This window comes from Harmonia axyridis, chromosome 6 (genome assembly GCF_914767665.1).
Source record: "Harmonia axyridis chromosome 6, icHarAxyr1.1, whole genome shotgun sequence".
NCBI lineage: Eukaryota > Metazoa > Arthropoda > Insecta > Coleoptera > Coccinellidae > Harmonia > Harmonia axyridis.
Window position 1 is genome coordinate 37,564,616 of NC_059506.1, and position 24,233 is coordinate 37,588,848.

Here is a 24,233-nt window from a genome sequence, read left to right on the forward strand (position 1 = left end):
ACAAACGATGAACGAGTTTTAGAATCTACGATCCCAAGTGAGCTAAATTTCGAACTTGCAAGAAAACTTCATCCAGATTTCCCAATCCAGTGGCGGATCCAGAGGATGGACCTGGTCAGATCGTAAATAGACACAAATGAAATTTAACCACCTACTCTTTCAGTGCGCCTCTGTTTTAATCCCCCCTCTATACAGGATTATGACTTCTCGAGACATTCAGGAGTCTCGTACGCTATGCCAACATTTTATTCAATATATCTAATAATTTTGGCAAATAGGCACTCACCAAAGCCAACAAACCGTTAAAAAACTGACTTTGATGACGAATAAATCGAAATTGACTCATTTTCGCCCTTAACTTTCCTTGGAATTGAATACATTTGATGTATACGCTCTATTAGTGTGACGTCACACACCGCCATTTTTGGTTCTCCTGTCAGTGTTCGGAATCCAAACAAATAAATTGTCATTCAAATTAGTACGGCGTCGTTGAAGGAATTGGCTTATTTTCATATATAAGAGTTTTTGAGGAACGATTTCAGTATTAATTGATAGACAGAAAGAACGAGGTTAATACCAGTCAGTTTGAATCCTGTATCATTCCGCAGATTTTGTAAAAAGCCGTGTTTATCAGTTGAACTTCAAGTTCGAACTTACTGGCATTAATCTCATGCCTTCTGTCTATCAATTAATAGTAAAATCTTTCCTTAAATAATCTTATTTTTCAAAATAAGCCAATTTCTTCAACGACACCGTACTAATTTGAATGACAATTTATTTGTTTGGATTCCGAACACTGACAGGAGAACTAAAATGGCGGTGTGTGACGTCATCACTAATAGAGCGTACTGAGACGTCGCTAAGTAAACTAGGCTTCGGTAGAATCCCTAACCCCCTAGAAACAAGCTCTACCGCCTTAACGACAGATACCTTAAGTAATCCAGCAATCTGGTCCTTCGACCGCGATACCTCGGGCGGTATCCGCCATCGCCAGCCCCCCACCACTGCCACTGTTGAGGGGTGGGGGGCTCTTCAGTTACGAAAAGCGAAGCTGGCGGGGGGGCTCTAATTGCCCCTGAAGCCTCTTCTAATGGCGGGAGAAGGCTAAGGGCTAAGGTTTTCTCTCGCGCGAACGTTGAAACGATGTTTTATGAGGAGGACGTGAAGAGTTGACGGCGCGTAATGCGGATTAATAGAAGCCGGTGCATCTGGGGAAGTGCAGCAGCGTTCGTCGTAGGACTATATTTCTCTATTAGGCGCTCGAGGACGCATTAAAATAGATTCGGAATGGGGGAAAGTTGGCTTAATTTATCGGAAGAGCACTCGTTTTCACGGCGGTGCTCGTTAGAATAATATCAATTATGAAGACGGCTTAACGTTCCCGCGAGGTACCGGTAAAACCTAGTTTTTCTATCAATTAGACTGATGGTAACGAAATTTCGTCGAGCCAGTGACGGCTTATGAAGGGAAGGTGAGGCTCATGAAGGGTTTTCTAAATAGAAAAACACATTGTTTTGGCGAAATTCGATTTTATTATTCAACATAGTTGCCTTCGAAGGCGATACAGCGATTATAGCGATGTTCCAACTTTTCGATACCATTTTTCTAGTAAGATTTGTCTTTTGCTTCGACATAGGCCTCTGTTTCGGCGATTACTTCTCCATTGGCACTAAATTTATTTCCAGCAAGCATTTTCTTGAGGTCTGAGAACAGGAAAAAGTCGCTGGGGGCTAGATCTGGCGAATACGATGGATGCAGAAGCAATTTGAGGCCCAATTCATGCGATTTTGCCATTGTTTTCATTGATTTGTGACACGGCGCATTGTCTTGATGAAACAGCTCCTTTTTTTCTTCGAATGGGACCGTTTTTCAACGATTCAATCCTTTAAACGATCCAATAAAGCTATATAATAATCGCTGTTGATGGTCTGGCCCTTTTGGAGGTAATCAATGAATATTATACCATGCGCGTCCCAGAATACTGATGCAATAACATTGCCAGCTGACTGTTGTATTTTTCCTCGCTCTGGATTCGGTTAATCGTGTGCAGTCCAATCAGCTGACTGTCCGGAGTGAAATGATGGAGGCATGTTTCATCTATTGTCACATATCGTCGCAAAAATTCAGGTGCATTGCACTTAAAAAGCTTCAAACACTGATCAGAATCATCAACACGTTCTGGTTCTGGTGGATATATAGACCTGAAAGTTCGGGCAGATGCGGTATATCTATAGATTCGGTATGCTGGCAGACTCAGAGATCCGGTAGATCTACATTTTCTGTGTAATTATTACCTAGTTTGGCTGACATGCTGAAAATGTGTGCTAACCTGTAGAAGCACACTCTGAACGTCGACCGAGGCCTGCTTACCGAAGTTAACGAAGGAGAGAGATAGCGTAGATCTTGCTCAAATCGAATACGAATATCCCCCACTCGCTTTTGTGATGTTGAATCGAAAAAAAATCCATTAGAATTATTAAAAATTGACAATAGCTGGCAAGGGTGACTTGATGGAAATGAGCCGAATGGCGTAATGCTGTTTTTAAAGTTTCGTAGCATGCAACATGAGATGAGAGGGGGTTACTTTCTTTTTATAATACGGACTTTTTCCCCCAAACCTCTCCAGATGATTAATCCTGTGGAATCTAGTCGGTGGTGGATGAACAAGTTATTATTCTGATCCAGATGCAATAATAGAACGACACAAATTGTCCAATCAAAAATTCTCTGCTAATGATATCAAGTCTTGTTCATGTTCTCTTTCTTTGTCATATTACTTATTCTCTTGATTTTATATTCAGATCATTTCTTGTGAAGTTTGAGAGCTGGACATCTTTTGACTCCACAAAGCACATACATTTAACTCCCTATTGATTCTACTTTCAGTGGGGAACAGGTGTTTATTTAATCATGATAGCATTTGTTATCTGAGTTGATACAAAGGAAAACTTTTTGGCAAGTATAAGCCAAAACTACTACTTCATCTGCTCTGTCTTCTTTCAAAAATCATGTGATAAAATCGATTTTTTGTTCACGCAAATACATTAATTTTCGAGAATGACAATTCTTACTCTGCAAGAAGCCCTTAAGAAGCGCTGAGTGGAAATCAAACTACCATCGAGGCACAAACACCATAGGCAGAGGAAGGAAATGACTCTCCTCTTGGACTCTCTAAATTGACTCTTACAGTTTGTGGAGAAGAAGAGTGGAATACGTTTGACTTTAGGCAATCTTTATGCATTTCTTTCTAAACTACGATTATGATGCAGCCATCAGAAGCAGAGGTAGGGATTGATTCCCTCTTGGACTCTCTAGTTGGACTCTCAAGGTTTGTGAAAAGGAAGAGTGCAAGACGTTTGACTCTAGGAAATCTTTATGCATTTCTTTTTAAACTATGATTATGATGCAGCCACCAGAAGCTGGACTTCCACTGATTGTGGAAGGTAAGAGAGGAAGACGTTGTCACCTCCGTTTGACTCTCAGCATCCTTCATGCATTTCTTCCCATCCAATTCACATTCCATCCTGAGATACCGCCTTGCCAGCTCTGCAACCCCGACTTTAAGATTGAAAAAACCTCCAACCTCCAACCTCACGGTCTCCTCTCATTTAAATACTCCGGAGATGCCGCAGCCATTCCGGGATACGATCTCGCAGCAGCTTCCCCCTCCTACCCGCATTTTCCGGATTTACATAAATTCGACCTTAGCCCCGAAAATATTCGGGAAGCAGGAACGTCCCGAACCTCCTCCCCACCCTAATCATATCGACATCAAAAGCTCCTGATTTAGGGGGTCGAGCCGCCCCTCCGCACTCCGGAGCTTCCGGTCTGTGGGGCGGCAGTCTGAGGGCTCGTTAGAAACGTGGCACTTTTAGGGGGACTCGGTGGTGACGCTTTTCCGGGTTTTCCGGAGCATCGTTCGGATTCGGACGGTCTAAGAGACGTACCACGGGCTAGATAGGGGTGTTAAGGGGTGGGGGTGACTTTTTCGTAGTCACTTTTCAATTTCGGTTTCATTTCCATAATTTTCAGTTTTCATTGATGGTCGATCTTGAGAAGTTTTTTTTAAACACTTCTGGACAAAAAATCGGACGTTTGCATTTTGCATAAGATTTTGAACAGATTCAGCACTCAGCAGGACCTTATTGAGGGTATACTGAGGTGCTCTAAAACTCCCATAAGATGTAGGGGTAGTCTACTCGATATTAATATCTGTTCGAAAGTTACAGAATAGTCAAAGGATTGTTTTTGAGAATTTTCTCTCTCGTTTGATTTTTTAGAAATGTGTTATTTTTTTCGTTTATTGTTATACCTTAACTTCTTCTCATTGTTGATGTTAACTTCCTTTCAATTCAATCATACGGTGGTCTAGCTCCGTAATCTTTTAGAATAATTTGCAATTGTTATCGGTCGGCTCAAGGTCAAATATGTACTTCAGGAAGTAATAGCTGTGTTGGATTGATGACGTTATAGGTTCATATAGGCGTATCCGGTAGATACGGATTGAAATCACACATTGATACTGTAACGATTTTGGATCAAAATTAGAAAAAATAATATATTTAACGAAAATTACTAAATATGTAAGATGTCTAAGATTTAAGAGATAAAAACCTTAGTATGATTATTATTCATGTGAACGGTTTTCGAATTGGAATGATACAAATCTCAAATTTGTCTACAACACGACTTATAGTGAGTCGATTAACTGTTTTCCACTATTCCACTATTCACGAATGGAGACTAATTTTGATGAAACTCTCCAACAATTTCAAAACGTTGTAGAAAAAGCGTTAATCTTTCCATGACAGAATCACATAACCTACTGAACACAAATGACATAAGAAATGTCAAAAAATACAACACAGTGTTGCCATCAGAACTATTGGGAAATGTATCATTCTTATTTAATAGATTCGTTCTTTATTTGATGGAAATTCATTATAGATAAAATAATAAAACAAAGTACATAATTACCACTTGAGTTGTCTTTGAGATAATGTTTAAATCCTTTTTCCAATAGTTTTGTTTCAATCTAATTGAATTTTACATTTGAGAAATTCATATTTTTGAAATTATTATTTCATGCATCATTCCTTTTGGAAAACCCTATAGTAGTGGAAATGATATCTACTAAAACTGACGCAGAAATATCTCTTTTATAATAAATGTTACGTTTGACTTTTCCTTAATCAGGTGGGAGTTAATTTATTTAAATCAAAGGATCTTGCAAAAAACGCTGTAAGCATCAAGAAGAGAACGTTCAAATCTCTACCAACAATTAGAGTCAAAATTGCCTCCGATCGGTGAAACACGCCTACCGTTCTTGATACATAACATTTTTTTTCTTTTTTTCTCTCCGATTCGATCGGAAACTGTACGAGACCGGCAACGTTGTCCAATTTCCCGTGAGACAATAGGACTCTCGCACAACAACAGACTCCCACAACCGCGGCAACCGCGCTTCAATCGAACGGCAGTTATGAATTTCCCCGCGAAAACCGCGGCACGAATTTCCCTCGGCCTGCGGGAAAACCCCGGGCTATTTTCGCCTATTATGACGTTCGTACGTTCGTATGCGAGAGTCGGATTGGAGAAGGACTGAAACTGTCACGGAGTGTGTCGAACGTAGGCTGACACGTATTCGTCAACGGTATACGCGAACTGTTGCAGGAAATAAGAGGAGCGCAAACAGACGACAGGAGGACTGAGTGGGGGCCAGGGCCGGAGCCGGTACGTGCGATAAAATTGCGAGAATCTACCTTTCGAGTGGAAGTCCAAGAAATTCCCGATTTTCCGGAATTTTCGATAGATTTGGCAACGCCGCATTTTTTTTCGAATATCTCAGATTCTTCGTTAACGAGTTGACCTGAATCTGGTTGGAAAATTCCTCATAGCCGATCTGCTAAAACGGCCGAAATCAGAATCTGAAACTTCGGATAACTCGAAAAACATCTGTACGATTTCGACAAATATCATATAACTTCGAGAACCATTGAAGCAGCACCTAATTTCCGATATTCACATGTATTGCTCAAAAATTTGAACCTACAGTTTCTTCACAACGGAATTAAAGAAAACAAAAAAGTCAAAGAATTCCTGATTTTTCGGAATTTTCGATGGACTTGGTAATGTCGCAATTTTCTCTCGAGTACAACTATTCTTTCTTTACGAGTTGGACTGGAGTTGGTTGAAAAATGTCTCATCAGAACCTTAATTTTGGTAAATTTCAAATAACCCGGAAACTGCCTGTACGATGTCGACTAATCTCAAATACTGACTTCGAGAGACCTTGAAAGAGCATCTTCTACATCTACATCTACAAAAATTCCAACCTGAAGTTTGTTCACAACGTAAGTACCGAAAAAATCTGATTCACCACAAATTTTGAATGGTTTTTGATCCACATATGACCGCCAAATTTTAGCTCGGTATCTCTAAAATTGAGAGCTCTTGCTTTTCTCAATTTCTACTGCGTCCTACTATGAAATAAGTGATGTTTCTCCTTCTTTTAGCGCCTCTTATAGTGAAGATTGGCGTCAACCATGGAAAATTCGTCTATTTTTGGGGCGGTGAAAGCTAACGTTTTTTTATAGTTATCTTCTTGAATTTTCCATGGTTCTGATGATGCGATCATCTTGAAATTTTGCACGAAGCTTGATACAGATATTTCATTCACACAACCAAAATCTCAACTCCATCGTTTATGTGTTCACGGAAATATTCGGTAGTTTTTTTCAGATAGTGCTCGTAAATTTTCTACATCACGCGATAAACACGCAATCAACACGAGGCTTTAAATTGACATTCTGAATGCAAAATTTCACAATATTTCAAAAGGTTATATTTGAACATTTCAAGTTTCTTGGACCTTCCGTTCGGTTATTAACGTGATTTCGGCAGGCCTTATCGTTCGAGACCGTTGATGGTTCAGAATACGAAAAATAACAGACATTCCGACGAAATAATAGTTCGGAGAAGAAGCACTCAAAAAAAAAAGGAAATCGTTAAGAAGTAATTTCCTATGGGTCAACGAGTTCCTAGTCCTGCCCTAGCATAGGTGATACCTAATTGGCATTCTGCAGCAGAGGTCGTCAAACGTTCAACCAGTCTCTTGCACACACACACTCACATACGAGCCACTAGACAGACGTGCACCCTTGCCGGGTTCCGTATAGGGGTTCCAGAGGCCACTGCGACGATGATATCCCGCTTGGAGTACACCCCTCGAGGGGTGGATGATACTGAGGGAATGTGAGGGTGTTATCGGGGGATGATATGTCGGATGGTAAACATGTATTTTTTTTTATCGAGAGAGCGATACGGATGTTTTTGATTGAAGTGGGATGTATCGTCTGCTCGAGAGCTCTTGTCCAGTCTGGATGGACTTCAAGATAGCTGGAAGGAGTTATCTTGGTATTTCGGCTATAGTTCAGGTTGTGCTAAGATGAATAGAAAACCTGGTGTGTCTACTTATACCTGTAAAACTTTCAGACGAAACGGAAGATTTTTCAGATTTATTCCTACTTGATTTCGAGGGATCGCGTCTGTTTCAGATGGCGCATACATCGTTTATATTTTGACATTTCTCTCGATTCTCGGCTCTCGTGACCTCTGAGTACAGAACAATAATATTTTATCTTCTATGCTCGTAACAAACAATACATTATATTACATTCATTTCATTAAAAATTCGATAGAAATAGAAAATTTCTGAAGAGCGCCACCTTACAGAACTCTGGTGAAGCAGAACACCAAAGCAACAGGTGGTTATCTCAGAAAGTCTGAAACAAAATGAAATCAATACACACACCAGAGATTCTATGCATCTTAGGTTGGGCTCACGATTAGGAAGAAGAATAATCTTCCCTCCTCAAAAGTGTCCGTTGAACTAACCTAAATTGGTGGCGCTAGTGTAGCTATAGGGTGAATGTCATTGGTAACGTCAGAAAGTACTGATAGAGATAAAGCAAGAAGTAAACATGGATGAAAGTGTGCACGCCTTCTCGGGTTGGTTACTCTTTGGCTATACTAGCGCCACAGTGGAGAATTTTTGAACCCTTATTCGCTGGACACTTTCCGAACAGTTTTTCCATAAGAGATTATTTTTTTTATCTCTTACTCTCCAGAGATATGTGGTTGAAAATAACACCGCAATTCTGTTGGGAGCGTTCCCAATCGCATTTGCAGACTTTGAATAAATAATAAAAGTGGAAATATCACTATTATAAAATGGCCCAGATCACCATCCTACATATACAGGTTGATTCACTGGGATGGCCTATTAGACGTTTATGGAAAACTAATCATAATTTCGAGCTGCAAATTTGCATAGTGGAGTTTGAGACAATGGTCTTTCTCCCTAAAATATTTTCAGATCTCTACAACTTCCGGTTTTACCGGGAACAGACTACTATTTTTTTATTTCAAATGGTACACCCAGTATATTATTTTATAATTAGATAGCTTTTTTGACGACAATTTCGATAAAATATCATTCTTCTTCTTCAAGAAATCGAAAAAATGTGCGTTCTCATCGCCACCATTTTTTTCATAAGAATCCTATTAACTCATGAACTGTTGCCGAAATTGTTGTCAAAAAAGCTATCTAATGATGTAATAATATACTGGGTGAGCTATTTGAAATAAGGAAGTAGTAGTCTGTTTCCGGTATAACCGGAAATTGTAGAGATCTGTAAATATTTTTGGGAGAAAGATCATTGTCTGAAACCCCAATATGCAAATTTTCAGCTCAAAATTATGAAGTGAATCACCCTGTATTACTTTTATCCGATTTCAACGAAACGAAGTCTTGATAATGTTTCATTGAAATCGGGATAGGAGTGAAGAAGATTACGATCGACAAATAGACAGAAAATAATTCACAAATAGCTTTTTATGTCGACCTCGAAATATAAAGATTGAGTAAAGTTTATAATGTCGAAAATTTTATTACCCGTATTAATGTTATGACTATTAATTCATAGAAAACGTTCCGCGTATCAAGATTTGAATTCAGAATGTATAAATTTGTAATATAATTACTTTTTAAATCTAGAATTCCTCAATTTTACTAGGAATGTGACCCACGGTATTTATGTCATCAACTTATCTACAGGGTGTATAGAAAGTAATTGAAAACATTGCAACTACGAATTTCTCTCATCGGAATAATTATGATTAAGTACTTTTGAATTGGCGAGCTAGTTGTTGTAATGTTTGTTTTATCCAATAATCAACTAAGTATGTTTAATAAACACGAGCAAGCTATGCAAGGCTATGAATCAAGGAGGCAATTAAATGCCATATTAATATGTATATGAGAAAAAAAGGAAAACATCACTCATTTCATCGGTTAAGATTGAATTCCTGAATGAAATTTTTTTAAATAACTAATAGCGTTTATCTACAGTCTGAAGTAGTTTCTGGGAAATCTATTTCCCTCAATTCATCACAACTGCCGCAGAAACACAGTGAAACAATAACACAAACACGAATTTATTTGTCCCATATCAAATTGTATAAACAAACATTTCATTTCACGTAATCTTATTCGTGGAAAACCTTCAGTACAGTGGCGTAGCAAGGTAGCTTTCACAATATAATACAAATTTTTTCAGGACTTCGTATTTTTATGTTCAATAATTTGTTAGTGGTAGAGAAAATGAAATTTTACTTCAAGCGATTGCACTCACTTCAATACATCTAACCTTAACAGTTTCCGAAGAAGAGGTTGTGTTCGAAAGTGAACACAATCTTTTTCACCGAATTTTTCAAGACGATACAAATAGTAGGAATTTCAGAATCTATTTTCTTCCGATTGCTCCTAACAAATTTTCACGGCTGGAAATCGTTAAAATCCTCTCCATAAAAAGACAGAAACAACGTCAAACGAATGACAACTGACACTAATGACATTAATCTACCCATAACAATAAATGCTCAAAGACCGAATGCAAAATAGCTAAGACATGACTAGCCTGATCAGATCCTGCAGTTTTCAATAACGGATTCCCGAGTTTAGGGCCCCCATGTCCGAAATGGGCAGTCGTAAAAGTTTAACAGGCGTTCAATAAAGATTTTCATCCGTACACTAGAACTCGATCCGCCTCGAAAATCTGTTTATCCCGGGCGCTAAATCGGAACTTCAGGATGGAGAATGATGTCGATTTAACGGCAGTTATGTCGACACAATCGTAAATCTTGGCGTATTCTGAAGTTTTCCTTCCCTCGACTGTCCACGGGCTGGGCGAAATTATGCTATTTTGGGAATTACGACGTTCCGACGCTTACAATGTTGGCAACTTTGAAGAGGGAACTTATAAATATACACTATAATCATTGCAACGATAATCCAACATAAAAAGTTCATGATGAAAGATGTAGGAAGAACAATAACTGTGTCAGTGATTTTTGGCAAGCCTTAGATAGATGGCAGAGACTATTGAATAGACTAACCTCACTAATTATATCATCAGTGATCCTGCAATCCCTCAAAATAGCCAGAGAAAACCTCGCTAAACTGCAACAAACTCAACGCCAAACATCGACAAGTCCAAAGGAAGAGCTAGAAGGAGATGGAGCACTGACATTGAGCCAGATTCTAAGAATCTGGGAGGAAGGAACTGCTCATTTGACTCTCTTAGGCCTGCTGAACCTCAGGTCTTTTCTAGGTCTAGGAAGAGCTAGAAAGAGATGAATCTCTAACATTGAGTCAGATTCAAAGAATCTGGGAAGATGAAACTGCTTCTTTGACTATCCTAGGCCTGCTCGAGTCCTATCTGGCACAGGTCATGTGCGAGAAATGAATAAAAGACAAAAGGGCCCAAAGGAAGAGCTAGAAAAAGATTAATCTATAACATTAAGCCAGATTCATAGAATATGGGAGGAAGAAACTCCTTTCTATCTAAATCTCAGAGCTTGTGCGAGAAAGAAATGGAGTAGGCAAAAGAGTTATTTCTTAAACGATTCATGTGTTGCTTGACTTACCATTCATCTCTTGGATCTGGCAAACTTCTGTGAACGCTGATCATGTCACTGACGTACTGATTGAAGGCGTTGTTCTTCCAGCCTAGATCAACCATGGCTTTAACGTCCTCTGTAAAAAAAAATACAAACGTAATACATCGAAAGAGTGAAGGAAAAATTGATGTGGATCGTTCTTTTTCCAAAATGTAGCAGTTTCTGAGCTTGTGAGAGGCCATAGAGTAATAAACATAGATAGAGGAAGTATACGCAATTTTTACATGTCCCCAACATGGTTAGATTACGTTGTCGGATTGTGATATATTTTCAAATCCACAATTTTACTATATCGTTATATATGTACATAATATTGAATGAAATATATTTATTTCAGTGATTCCCGATTAAATATGCAAATTTGAATATTTGGAATCCGATATTTTCCTAATTGTCGAATTTATAATAAGCAGAATATTCATTATTTTTCGTATATACCTGCTGAAATCTAAGGTTTGGCAACTTCTGCTCTCCTAGTGTCATCGGTTGTTTCACGTCGTTTGGCGCGCTTGAAGTTTGTTTTCTGAATTCCTGATATATTTAGGTATTTATTTCAATCTATTTTGAGTTAATATGAAACGTTGACTCACTATGGGACATAAGAAGTGCGTTCTTCGTGGAGAAACTCGCGAATTGAGTGAAATATCGTATCACTGATATGTTTTTATTTTCGCGCACTTCACGTCAAATTTGATAGTTCATGTTGGGGACAAAATTTGCTTACTAAAAATGACATATGCTCCCTCTATCTGTGTTTATTACTCTGAGGCTTGGACAAAATCAATCTGTCTTTACGGCAGTTCAAATCTTGCGCTCTTACGGAAACACCACCCTTAGACACTCGAGTTAATTTTCAGTTTTTTCCCTACAGAATTTAAGAATTCTTTTCGGAATCAACGAAGAAAAAGAGCTGAATTCAACAAAAAAAAATAAAAATAAAACCGACCGAAAACACCATCTACGCAGCATTCCCGGCTGTATCCCTTGTATCTCTTCCAGACGCGGGACTCGCAAAGGGGATAATGCCGTCCCGTAAATTGCCGCCGAAGCCCATGGGAGGCGAAACGGGGGGGGAGGCACCACCCACCGTCCCGTAAAAGGACGATTCCCCAGAGGTCGTTCGGGAACACTGCCCGGGATTCCTTAAAGGATGAGAGAGGGAAGAAAAAGGGAAAGATCCAATTCATGCGGGAAATTCCGAACGGGGAACGGAGGAAATTATTATGTAGATTGAAAAAGAGTTTTTCGATGGGCGTGATAAGGTGTTTTGTTCGATGTCGATATCATTGCCGATCGTGTCGGCTCAAAGTGTTAGCGCGTCTTAGAATTTGCATCCTCTTCTGGCGATTTATCTCGTAGGCGGGCCCGTCCTTTATTCGGCTGGGAGATATGAAAAACTTTGGAGGATGTTCGATGGAGTTGGGAAGTTATTCAGAGGTTTTCAGAGGTACCTCAGAGTAATAAAGATAGATAGAGGGGGCATATGTCATTTTCAATAAGCAAAGTTTGTCCCCAACATGAGTTATCAAAATTGACATGAAGCGCGCGGAAATGAAAATATATCAGTGATATGATATTTAACTCAATTCGCGAGTTTCTCCACAAAGAACGCACTTCTTATGTCCCATAGTGAATCAATGTTTCATATTAACTCAAAATATATTGAAATAAATACCTAAATATATAAGATAATCAGAAAACAAACTTCAAGCGCGCTAAACGACTTGAAACAACCAATGACACCAGGAGAGTAAAAGTTGCCAAACCTTGGATTTCAGCAGGTATATACAAAAAATAATGAATATTCTGCTTATTATAAATTCGACAATTAGGAAGAATATCGGATTTCAAATATTCAAATTTGCATATTTAATCGGGAATCACTCAAATAAATATATTTCATTCGATATAATATACATTCATAATGATATAGTAAAATTGTGGATTTGAAAATATATCACAATCTGACAACGTAACCTAACCATGTTGGGGACATGTAAAAATCGCGTATACTCCCTCTATCTATGTTTACTACGAATTCAAATAAAATCTAGGAAGAAGAGAACTCTGAAGATGTTAATGTCTACCGCAGATGGACTAGAAGCAAGAAATTTCCTGACTCTGCTGGGAGAACTAGCCGTAAATTGTACGAATTGCTCTTCCAACTGCTCGACCACCCAGCTCATTCTCTAGATCTGGCCACCACTAAGCACTGCCTCTAGAAAGATGTGTAGAAATTAACCTAGCAAGGAACTATCAGAAATGTGATAAAGCGATACATTCTGATAGTCAGGCTGCAAACAGAGCACTGAGCTCACATATCATCGATTCTAAGATGCTATTGGAGTGCCGAAGAAAACTCAATGAAATAGGCAAGAATAACAAGGTCTTTTTGTTCCCGGCCTCTTGGAAATTAGAGGGAATAAAGAGGCCAACGCACTTGCTAGAAAAGGAGTACAAACACCTTTCATCGGCCCGGAACCTTTCTGTGGCGTAGAAAAATGTACCTACAAGAGAGAGTTTCGGGAGAAGGAAGAGACCGAAAGAGAAATACTCTGGCGGAATCTTCCTGGTTTGGATCACTCCGAAAAGTTTCTTCGAAACTTTGACTCTACGAGATCCAAGAAGTATTTGGATCTTAGTAAAAATATGCTATACCTCCTCACTGAATTCCTTACAGGGCATAGTCGCCTTAGGAAACACCTCATGAGAATGGGTCTAACAGAAAATAACGAGTGCAGATTCTGTGGGGAGGAGAAAGAAACTCCTGGTCACCTGGTGACGGAATGCCTCGCCATCGCTAGCCAACGCAAAACCTGCTTTGGACACGAAACTTGTTAAAGTGAGGAATTGAAGCCATCCCAGATATTGGAGTTCATTAGAACTCTGGAACTGGAAGGCGAGCTGTAAATCACGTTATGGAGAGAATAGCTCTGATGGGGGCACAATAGACCATTAGGTCGCAGTGAAACTGAACCTATCTAATTAAATCTAATCTAATGTACTGCCCTTTTGAAGACCTCAAAAAGATGCACCAGGTGAAGAAATTTGGCTCTAATGAAGAAGTGATTACCAAGGTTGGAGTCTATTCGAAAATAAAAAACGAATCTTTGCTTACGCTTTTGAGGAAGTAAAATAGCTAGCTTATTATATACGAGTCATGCAAAAGCTAATATAGCAGAAATAAGCCTCTAAGTTTGAAATCACTGAAAGATGTTGAAGACAACGAGGAACGAAGGTTCTCTTATGGTAAAACCTCATAAATAAGTTGCTTCTCCTCAAGAAAAACTTAAAAAAAAAACTAAAACTTACTGGAAAGGTTGGCAGGTAAAACAACAGGCTTCCCCATCTCCCCAGCCATATTCTGTGGTGGCAGCAACACACTATCCGACTCCTTCTTCTGCACCTCGTTCATCTGCACCTCCTCCTGCTTGTATGGCATCGGCCTTATGGGAATGTTATCCCTACTATCGTACGCCCTACGTCTAAGTTCGTTGTTCACCTCCTCCACCACTGTGTTCTCCGCGCCCCTGTCGTCGCTGTACAACAGGAAGGCTATGGTGAACCAAACGGTGGTACCCACGACCACGATCTTCAACAGGACGGAGCGTTTCCTCCAGAGGACACCCATTTCACAGGACTTAAGCTAGTTTCGTTTCGTACGCCTTCTCAATCGACACTAGGTAGGTACACAATGCCGCATCTAATCTCACTGTCTCGATTTCGTGGGCGATTTATCTGGTCAACATCTCCGCTGATAAGACGCTGATAAGGGAATCGACGGTATCACAGGTTTTGCTGGAAGTACAGGCTGCTGCTCGGGGTTGGTTGGTTTGGAGACGTGGGTGATAAGATTGGCGTTTGCAGCATCTTTTTCGGACTATCTGAAATTAAAGGAATGAGGTTAGATTTTGACAGTTGTGGAGGTGTCGATAATGGTGAACACTGAAATGTTTGTGGGGTTTCTGACAGGTTGTGTCATAGAAGAGAATAATTGTAAATAAGCGATTCGGAATAATCGAATGAATGTAAAGTTGCCGAAAAAGTTCAAGAAGTGATTTTTGGTCGAAAAAAAGGTTACTGCTTAGTTACAGCTTCTTAAAGATGGCACCAAAAAAAGGCAATCTTCTTTTCTTGAAAATCAAAAAACTCAAGCAATTTTTGTTGGTGTTCCCCTTTGATTGCAAGGGGTAGAAAAACCACCCCAAAAATTTGTTAGTTCGGATTATAGCATTTGAAATTAATTTTTAATAGCTTGGTTCATTGTTGACAAATAGGATCTTTCGTGATTTCCAGCTCAAATTTACGGTGTTTTTTTGACAAAGAATCACCTCTTCAATTTTTTCGTAACTATTTATTTATTATTATTTACATCCTGTATTTGAGATGTGATTCATCATCATGTTCTATTTGTTTATCTACATGAGGGGTTCTGATGATAAGGTCTACCCGAAATTTGTCATAATCATTCGAGTATTTATTTGACATATGTGCAAAGTTTTTTACAATTCAGCAAATTTCTAAACGTAGTTGAAGCTTATGCCATACCCATGATAAAATGAAATTTGAGATACCCATATTTAAAAGTGGCGGAATTAATAACAAACTGAAATATTGTTATTTTTAGTTCTCAGTCATTTATTGTCGTTTATTTTCAGAAAATGCAATTGCTGAGAGCTGTCTTTGGAATCAGCTTGGCCAAAAGGTCGAAGAGAAGGAATTGATGGAAGGGTCTTAGAGCATGGTTTGACCCTTTTTGGGGTTGGGTCACTAAGGGATCTCCCTGAAGTCTTTCCCAACTGTAGCCATCGATGGACCATTAGAGTTCAATGCAAGACTCTGAAAACTTCAATGTAAGTTGTTTCTTCCATTTTTCATTTTCGATTTTCTATGGTTGTGATGACGTCATCGTTAGATCCATCCTATTCCGAGGCAAAGTAACGGTTCTATGAGCGTTCTGGTTTTTCACCTTAGGCAGATTGCTAGCCTGACCTAAGAACCCTCCTCCTTTATCCGGGCTTGGGACCGGCAGAGGCAGTTGCCGGGCTACTCAATCCACCCAACAACTAACCCCAGGCGGAGTATCTCGGCGTAGAAATATCTGGGTGTGGGGATGTCGAGGCCGAGGTGAGAGGACAAGCCATGAGAGCAGCACGAACAGCCGCATGTCTCAGCAAAATCATTTGGAACAACAAACATATAGAAACTGAAGTAAAATCTAGGATCTATAAATCGGCGATTAGACCCATCCTCACCTACACTGCGGAAACCAGACCAGAAACATCAAGAACAGCTCAAATATTGGAAGCAACCGAGATGAGGGTGTTGCGCAAAATAACAGGTAAAACGCTCAGGGACTGCGTACGAAGCGAGAACATCAGAGGAATGTGTAAGGTTGATAACATCAATGATTGGGTCCTAAAGAGGAAGCAAGAATGGAACGAACATATCAACCGTATGGCCGAGGACAGACTAGTGAAGATATCTAGGGACAAGTCACCGATTGGACGCAGGAGCGTCGGAAGGCCCCGCAAACGTTGGAGTGACAATCTCCCACTTGAATAGGCACAAGGCGAAGGAACGAAGAACAAGCAAATTGCTTATTTATGAGAAGGAAGAAGAAGAAGTGATGACGTCATCAACTCTGAAGTCCGAAATTTTTTATCGTTTGAGGTGATAACTCTCTCAAAATTTGAAGAATTCAAACACATCGTGTTGAAATTATATAACCCTTCAAAACATTCAATTAGATTCGGCAGTTACAGAAGGCGAGCATAGAAACATTCCAAGTTTCTGAGAGAACACAGATTTCGATCCTATGTTGGTAGAATTTGATGGATTCATAATTTTTTAACCATAATGTGTTTACCTCTGAATCGGAAATTGAGAACGAGGCAATTAGGAGAATATATGGTATTGTGGCGGCTTTGTTTGAGGAAATCAATAAGTGTATCGTGTTTTATTCGAACAAAGATCGAAAAAGGTCATATTTGGTTTTCGCAGCATCAGAGTCGGACCTGTTTTACCAAAGACGATATACCTAGTCCTTTCTAACTGGTAACATATGGTGGCAAGAACCGGTTGCAATATGTGTTTTTAAAGATATTTAATGAATATTATTTCGGGTTGAATGAAAAGATAGCAGGTTCTTTGGGAATTGAATTTGCAATTTTATATAAATGATTTAAGGAGAATGTACCATACAACATGAATTGAATGTGGTGATAAGCATCAGATTTCATAATCTGAAAGTTCTTTTCTGTAATTAACTATTGTGGAAATAATGATCTACTAAATATCAAAATAAAAAATACATACAATGAAAATCTAGCTACGGTATCGTTTTTTCAGATATCTAAATAAAAAATTCGAAAATTCACTAGTCACCTTTTCCAATTGTTGTTCAGAAAGCGTAAAACGTAATTGAGAAAATCAAATAGAATTTCAGGAGGTCGAAATTGTGATTCAGAAATGGAATTTGTTATTCAGAATAGGGAATTTGAAATTCCGAAAAGATAAAATTGATTTCAGAAAATATAAAATGGAATTTGTTTATTTGGAATTCAGAAATGTGAAATTGTTATTCAGAATTGGTCATATGTACTACAGAATTGATAAAAATGAATTCATATATCTATGTAGTACCTGTGTTCCACATTGTACTGGTACCTTACATTCAGTACTGTTCCGAATCACACATTACATTATCGCAATTTGAATTGATAACCTCTAAAATACAATTTTTCTTAATTTACTGTTTCTGAAATTCAATTTACTATTCTGAATCGCAACTTTGTTTTTATAAACAACAACTTCCTAATCTAAATTTCAATATCGTTTTTCTGAAATTAAATTAACTATTCTGAGATCCAATATTTCTTTTCTGAAAGGTACACTTTCCTGTTCTGAAATCCAGGTTCCCTTTTCTGAAACTCTACATTTTCTGAACCACAATTGGAAAAAGTGTGAGAGGGCTAGATATCTGGGGTAAAAAATATCGTGTTCATGTTTTAAAATTCATAATTATATGCTCATTCATAATTATATGCTCAAAGTAATAAACATAGACTATATTATTATATGTGATCAATTTTCTGAGGAATGATTTCTTTTCAATTCTGTGATCGTGTTCTTTCTAAATGTCAAAAGATGACAGCTGCCCAGATAGCGGACTATTCTGAAACCTCTCACTGAAAAATTCTTTACATTCGAAACGTAATCTATGAAAATTTCTGACATAGATAGTGATGAATGGAACCATAGATATTCTGTTAGATGACGTGCGTAAAATCCCAACTATGAAAACGTGAATGCTCTGGTGTCTCTGAAACCGTTCGAAAACCGGACCTGTATCGGAACACATGTTTTATATCGTGCTCTTTTCTGAAAACCGAGCCATCGAATGTACCTATTATACCATATTCTCCAATTTCTCGTTCTAACAGAAGTTTTTTGCCCCGTTCTCTGGTATTGAAACCACTCGCCGATCTAACGGTGTTTTTCCTGCCAGAGAAAAATGATAATGCCAACCAATGTCCGTATAAAATAACTAATTGTCGCTATTCCCATAATTTATTTTCTCATCGGGTGCTAATAGCTCGTCTAATAGGCAAAAAAGATGCTCGTTGAATTGGATGGATTTGCTCCTCTTAATTCGATGGGACATTGGAAGATGAATTTGACGTTGTCACGAACAAGAAGAAGAAGAAGAGAATGTTTCGAATTTATTCTGTTCCTAGTTGTCTTGCTCAGAAGTATAAATAGAAGTTACAAAATTGGATAGCTCCGGAATTATAAGAATACGCTTATCAAGGATTTTACCGAGATTTGTTTTTAATTTTTATGTTTTTGTGGATCGTGTTCTTGTTCTAGAACTCAGAGTAATACATAGATAGAGGGAGCATATGTCATTTCAGTAAGCAAATTTTGTCCCCAATATGAACTATTAAATTTGATACGATATTTCACTCAATTCGCGAGTTTCTCTACAAAGAACGCACTTCTTATGTCCCATAGTGAATCAACGTTTCTTATTAACTCAAAATATATTGGAATAAATACCTAAATATATCAGAAATTCAGAAAACAAACTTTAAGCGCGCCAAACGACGTGAAACAACCGTTGACACTAAAAGAGCAAAAGTTGCCAAACCTTGGATTTCAGCAGGAAGATACAGAAAATAATAAACATTCTGCTTATTACATATAAGTTCGACAATTAAGAAAAATATCGGATTCCAAATATTCAAATAAGCATATTCAATCGGGAATCACTCAAATAAATATATTTCATTTAATATAATATACATTCATAACGATATAGAAAAATTGAGGATTAGAAAATATATCACAATCCGACAACGTAATCTAACCATGTTGGGGACATGTAAAAATTGCGTATACTCCCTCTATCTATGTTTATTACTCTATGGATGTAGGGACAATGGAAAATAAATGAGATCAATGATTTTACTAAGATTCTTTTAAATTTGTGCATTTTCGTAGATCGTGTGCTTGATGTAGAACGATCAGTGCGGTATAGCAACTATTAAAATTATCTCCGCGCAAATATCTCAGTTTGTTCCTGAGAACACAGGATTTTTTATTCAAATCAACTTTCAAAATTTCATGAAAAGGATATGGTGCTGTAATGAGCCATTTAGCTGATATCTTTTCCATCGTTAATGGCATACCTTCCCTTTTACAATGAAATAAAAATCCATCGATTTCTCCTAAAAAATACCAGTTTTTTTCAATATCCAACTGAAACCTCTTATTAGAAAACCCTTCATTAACCTAACTGAAATTAATATCTCTGGTTCTATTCCTAATGGTTACGTATTTGACAGTAATATATATCTATGTTTCAACCTTTTCTTACTCTGAAGAGAATTTGCTCCGCATGCGCCACAATCACTGATTACTCCATTTTCTATGATCGCCAATAATAGAAACGTCAAATTCTTCATCCGAATTTGAAGTGAGAACAAACTTGTACAAGAGAACTTGAATTTTATATTATTTTCCGCATCGATCCTAGTTTTTTCGATATGGAAGGTGTTCCTCAAGTCCAGTACGACCTTTGCGAGGAATTTCTTGATCTCTACCTGAAATGTGTTGCCGAAAATCCAATATGGAGGTTTGTAGGAAGTTGTAACAAACCGCATAAGAAGATGCGTGATTGCTTGAAGAAGCTGTACGAATTGGAGAGCAATGCTCGGAAAGAAAGATCTAGAAATTGGGGAAGAGACTATAGTATAAATAAATAGAAAGTTGTTTTTAGCATAAGTAAAAAATGTGAAGGATCCGTTTTGTTGTTTTTTCCTGGTGAATGAGTTTCTTCACGTAAGACTAGGTAGGTGTTGTTTCGAGATTTTCGACAATTTTTAGTGTGCAGTGGAATTTACGAAACTTTGTAATATAGGACCAGATAGCACAGATGTGAGATGTTACTGAGCTTCCCCATTTTGCCTTAAATTAACTGAAATCGTATGGAACAGTCTACAGCCCACACAGGATGATTATTCCAAATTTCATGAAAATCTGATGACAATTGTTGTGAAAGTTAAGGCGTAAAAAGATTCCCGGCCACACATTCAGACAGACACCTAACCAAAGTTGTTTAGTGAAGCATGAAATGCATTTTGCAAATAGGAATGTTTGAATCCGAGATGAAAAACCTCTTTAAACTCAAATATAGACTCGTAATCAATAAAGAATCAAAATTGTAAGATTCTGAGAGTAATGAACACATATAAAGGGATCATATGTCATTTTCAGTGAGCAAATTTTGTCCCCAACATATAATATCAAATCAAATCGTATCAGTGATAAGATATTTCACTCAATTCGCAAATTTCTTAGTGAATCAACGTTTCATATTAACTCGAAATATATTGAAATAAATATCTAAATATATCAAAAAACTTGAAGCGCGCCAAACGACGTGATACAACCGATGACACTAGGAGAGCAAAAGGTGCTTAACCTTGGATTTCAGCAGGTAGTTACAGAAAATAATAAATATTCTGCTTATTATAAATATCGGATTCCAAATTTTCAAATTAGCATATTTAATCGGGAATCACTCAAATAAATATATTTCATTCAATATAATATACATTTATAACGATATAGTAAAATTGTGGATTTGAAAATATATCACAATCCGACAACGTAATCTAACCATGTTGGGGACATGTAAAAATTACGTATACTTCCTCTATCCATGTTTATTACTCTGCTCGAAAAAACGTAAATAAAAACGTGTACTGCAAAAGTGATAATGGATAATAGATACTGCTCATAGTAAAGTTCTACAAAGATATACATTTTTGAAAATCCATTCGGGTTTTGTGAACCAATTTTTTTCATACTATACTCGAATTATCCCTCAACGCAAAATACGCGGCGAATTTCTCAAGAATTCTTCGACAAGGCACAGGAAACAATTTCCCATCCGAAAACCCAATCTTCCACTAACAGCATCTTCTTCGCCTTCGCGATCACCACAAAGGAAAATCATCCCCCCGAGATCCCTCTACGTCAACACGCCTGCGTTACCTGTCAACTCGCCTCGCGGGGATCATTCCGTGTTTTTCGGCCGTTTACCAGAAATTGAAACAAATGCGTGACGTCTAGATGCGAGTATAAAAAGTTGGGTTAGACTGGGGTTGGAAATTGGCACCCCCCGCGGCTACGAAAACGAGGGTAAAAATTGCTTATCGGTCGCGGAGATTTGCCCGTTATCTTCACCCCCACCTGGCGTGGGGGTGGGTAAACATGTAGTGGTAACGGAAGAGACCTAAATCTCTTGAATTATGCACGTTTTGAAATCTTAAGCAGTTGATCGCGGTAAATTGAAAGTTTTATTTTGAAAACAGGGGTTATCCTGATTGAATTCGTTCAGCTCAGGGGATTGCGTGCCAACTAATTGTTTGGGAAACTTGGACTTTACCGTTGCACAACTTTGGCGTTCGATGAATGGCTAGATAGAAACCTGTACGAGCTTATGTGAGTCATAACCTACGTAGGATTCGATGCAGACCACTTTTCGTGGAAAAGGAATGTTGTAAATTGTAGTTTTAAGGGAGGTTTCATTGCACCACGATCTCTTGGTCTATTCTGCCCTCCATCAGAGCTGTTTTCTCATTAGTTATCGTAGTCTACAGCTCACGCTCCAGTTGCAGAGTTCTGATGAACTCCAGTATCTTTGATGGTTTCAAGGAGGTTAATTCCTCACTTATACAAGTCTCTTGTCCAAAGCATTTTTGCGTGGACAAGCTATGGCGTGGCATTTGGTCACCAGGTGATCCAGAGATTCTTCTTCCTCCTCCCCACAGAATCTGTACACGTCGTTTTTTGCTAGACTCATTCTCATAAGGTGTTTCCTAAGGCGGCAATGCCCTGTGAGGAATCCAGTGAGGAGGTGTAGCATATTCTTGCTAAGATCCAGGAACTTCTCAGATCTCCTAGTATCAAATTATAGAAGAAACTTTTTGGGCTCATCCAACCCAGAAAGATTCCACCAGAGTGTTTCTCTTTCGGTTTTTTCCTTCTCCAGGAAATCTTTTTTGTAGGTACTTTAACCTATACTAAAGAAAGGTTCTGGGCTAATGAGAGGAGGTTGTTTTTCTTTTCTGGCAAGTGTGTTGGTTGGTCTCTTCATTTCCTTCAATTTCCAATTGACCAGGAACCCAGACTAAGAGGCCTTGAGGCCTGTTTCGATGAGGTTGTCTTTCTTTTCTGGCGAGTGTGTTGGTATCTTCATTTCCTTAAATTTTCAATTGGCCAGGAACCCAGACTAAACAGGCCTTGAGGCCTGTTTCGTTGAGTTTTCCTCGGTACTCCAACACCATCTTGGAATCGATGATACGTGAGCTCAATGCTTTGTCAGGTTCTATCAGGTCTATCATTTCTGATAGATTCTTACTAGATTCATTTCCACAGATATTTCAAATGCAAGTATCCCTGCCTGAAAGACACTTGGACAGCTGCCTTAAGATAGTAAGCATTTGGTGCCAGTCCTCGTTTTGGTTTGAGAACCATTTGATGGTATGATTTTTGAGAGCTGGGATTTTGTACTGCCTTTCTTTCCCAATCTCCTTTTTTACTTAGCACCGCAGTGTAGGTTTTCTCTTCGCAGATATTCTTCATCAGCAAATATATTGACATACTTGTGGATTGAATTTTTAAGAACGATTAGTATTTTATCAAATATGCAAAAAAAATCTAATAAAGGAGTGATTTGAACCTATCGAAAAACAAACTGGATTGGGTGAACTGAGGATGACGTCAATTTGAAGTGAACAAACAAAGTAACTCGCATTTTCGTTTTTTTGCATACACTGTTAGCTTGTTATTTTGAAATTTCTTACTAGTTTCATTTCCATACATCTAGTGCAAGTTTATCTGTCTGAAAGGCACTTCGAATTGAGCCCTTGGAGACCACAGAACTGTATATAGGTATATATGGTCCTCAACGAGTGCTCTCTTCATTTTTTAACGTCCTCCATTTCCAAAGGACCTCCAACAAAGGTCACAAATGGTAGACCTTCGCTCCTAAACATCTCCTCTCACCTTTTCCAGGTCTGAATTAGCAATTCCGCCACTTCCGGCTTCGCTTAAATGTCCGATTAAGATATACCCGCCACTCCATTTGCTAGGCTGAATTATTTACAGGCGGCAAGCTGAACATCAAAAGGCTCTTCTTACGCATCTCCGAAGGTCAGCAGGTTCGTGACACAGGGGAGAGGAAGGAGCGAAGATTATGCATCCTGGTAATGTCACGGATTTCGACGAGGATGATTCTGAGGTGTCTGCGTGAAGGTTGAGTCTGACGTGAAAAAATTTAATCTCGGTGATTATATGCCGCAATATGATGAAATTTTGTGGCGTCATATCGGAAATGTTGTGGAAAGGAGAATTGCGATTTGGACTTTATCGGAAAATTTGTAAAACTTCTCCGCAAACGTCGAAAAAAGGCGAATTTTACCTTTTTACCTTCGTTCACAGCCGGAGGTAAAAGTGAAATTACTGAAATTAAAGAGAAGTAAGTTGGTTCAAGTTTCAAACTTATCAAAGGTGAAATAACAAGAGTTTTGTTTTTATTGAATAAACTTTTATTTCTTACGAAAACTAAGCTGATAAAAACACGATAGCGAAGCTGTGGTTTTTTCTAGTATCGTTTGTTCGAGTTAAATTGCTCAGAA

At 38.4% G+C, this 24,233-nt stretch overlaps 1 protein-coding gene across 4 annotated transcripts in view; it reads right to left on the reverse strand.

Moving 5' to 3' along the window:
• The window catches only part of LOC123681844 (putative polypeptide N-acetylgalactosaminyltransferase 9), a 161,059-nt gene that overhangs the window by 38,870 nt on the left and 97,956 nt on the right, over positions 1 to 24,233 (reverse strand). For all 4 annotated transcript variants that reach the window (XM_045620155.1, XM_045620157.1, XM_045620158.1 and 1 more), the window contains 2 exons: positions 14,335 to 14,906; positions 10,990 to 11,098 (listed from right to left, as the gene is read on the reverse strand). In XM_045620155.1, coding sequence (XP_045476111.1) covers positions 10,990 to 11,098; positions 14,335 to 14,653 — 428 coding nt within the window. In that variant the 5' untranslated portion in view covers positions 14,654 to 14,906. The remainder of the gene's footprint in view (positions 1 to 10,989; positions 11,099 to 14,334; positions 14,907 to 24,233) is intronic.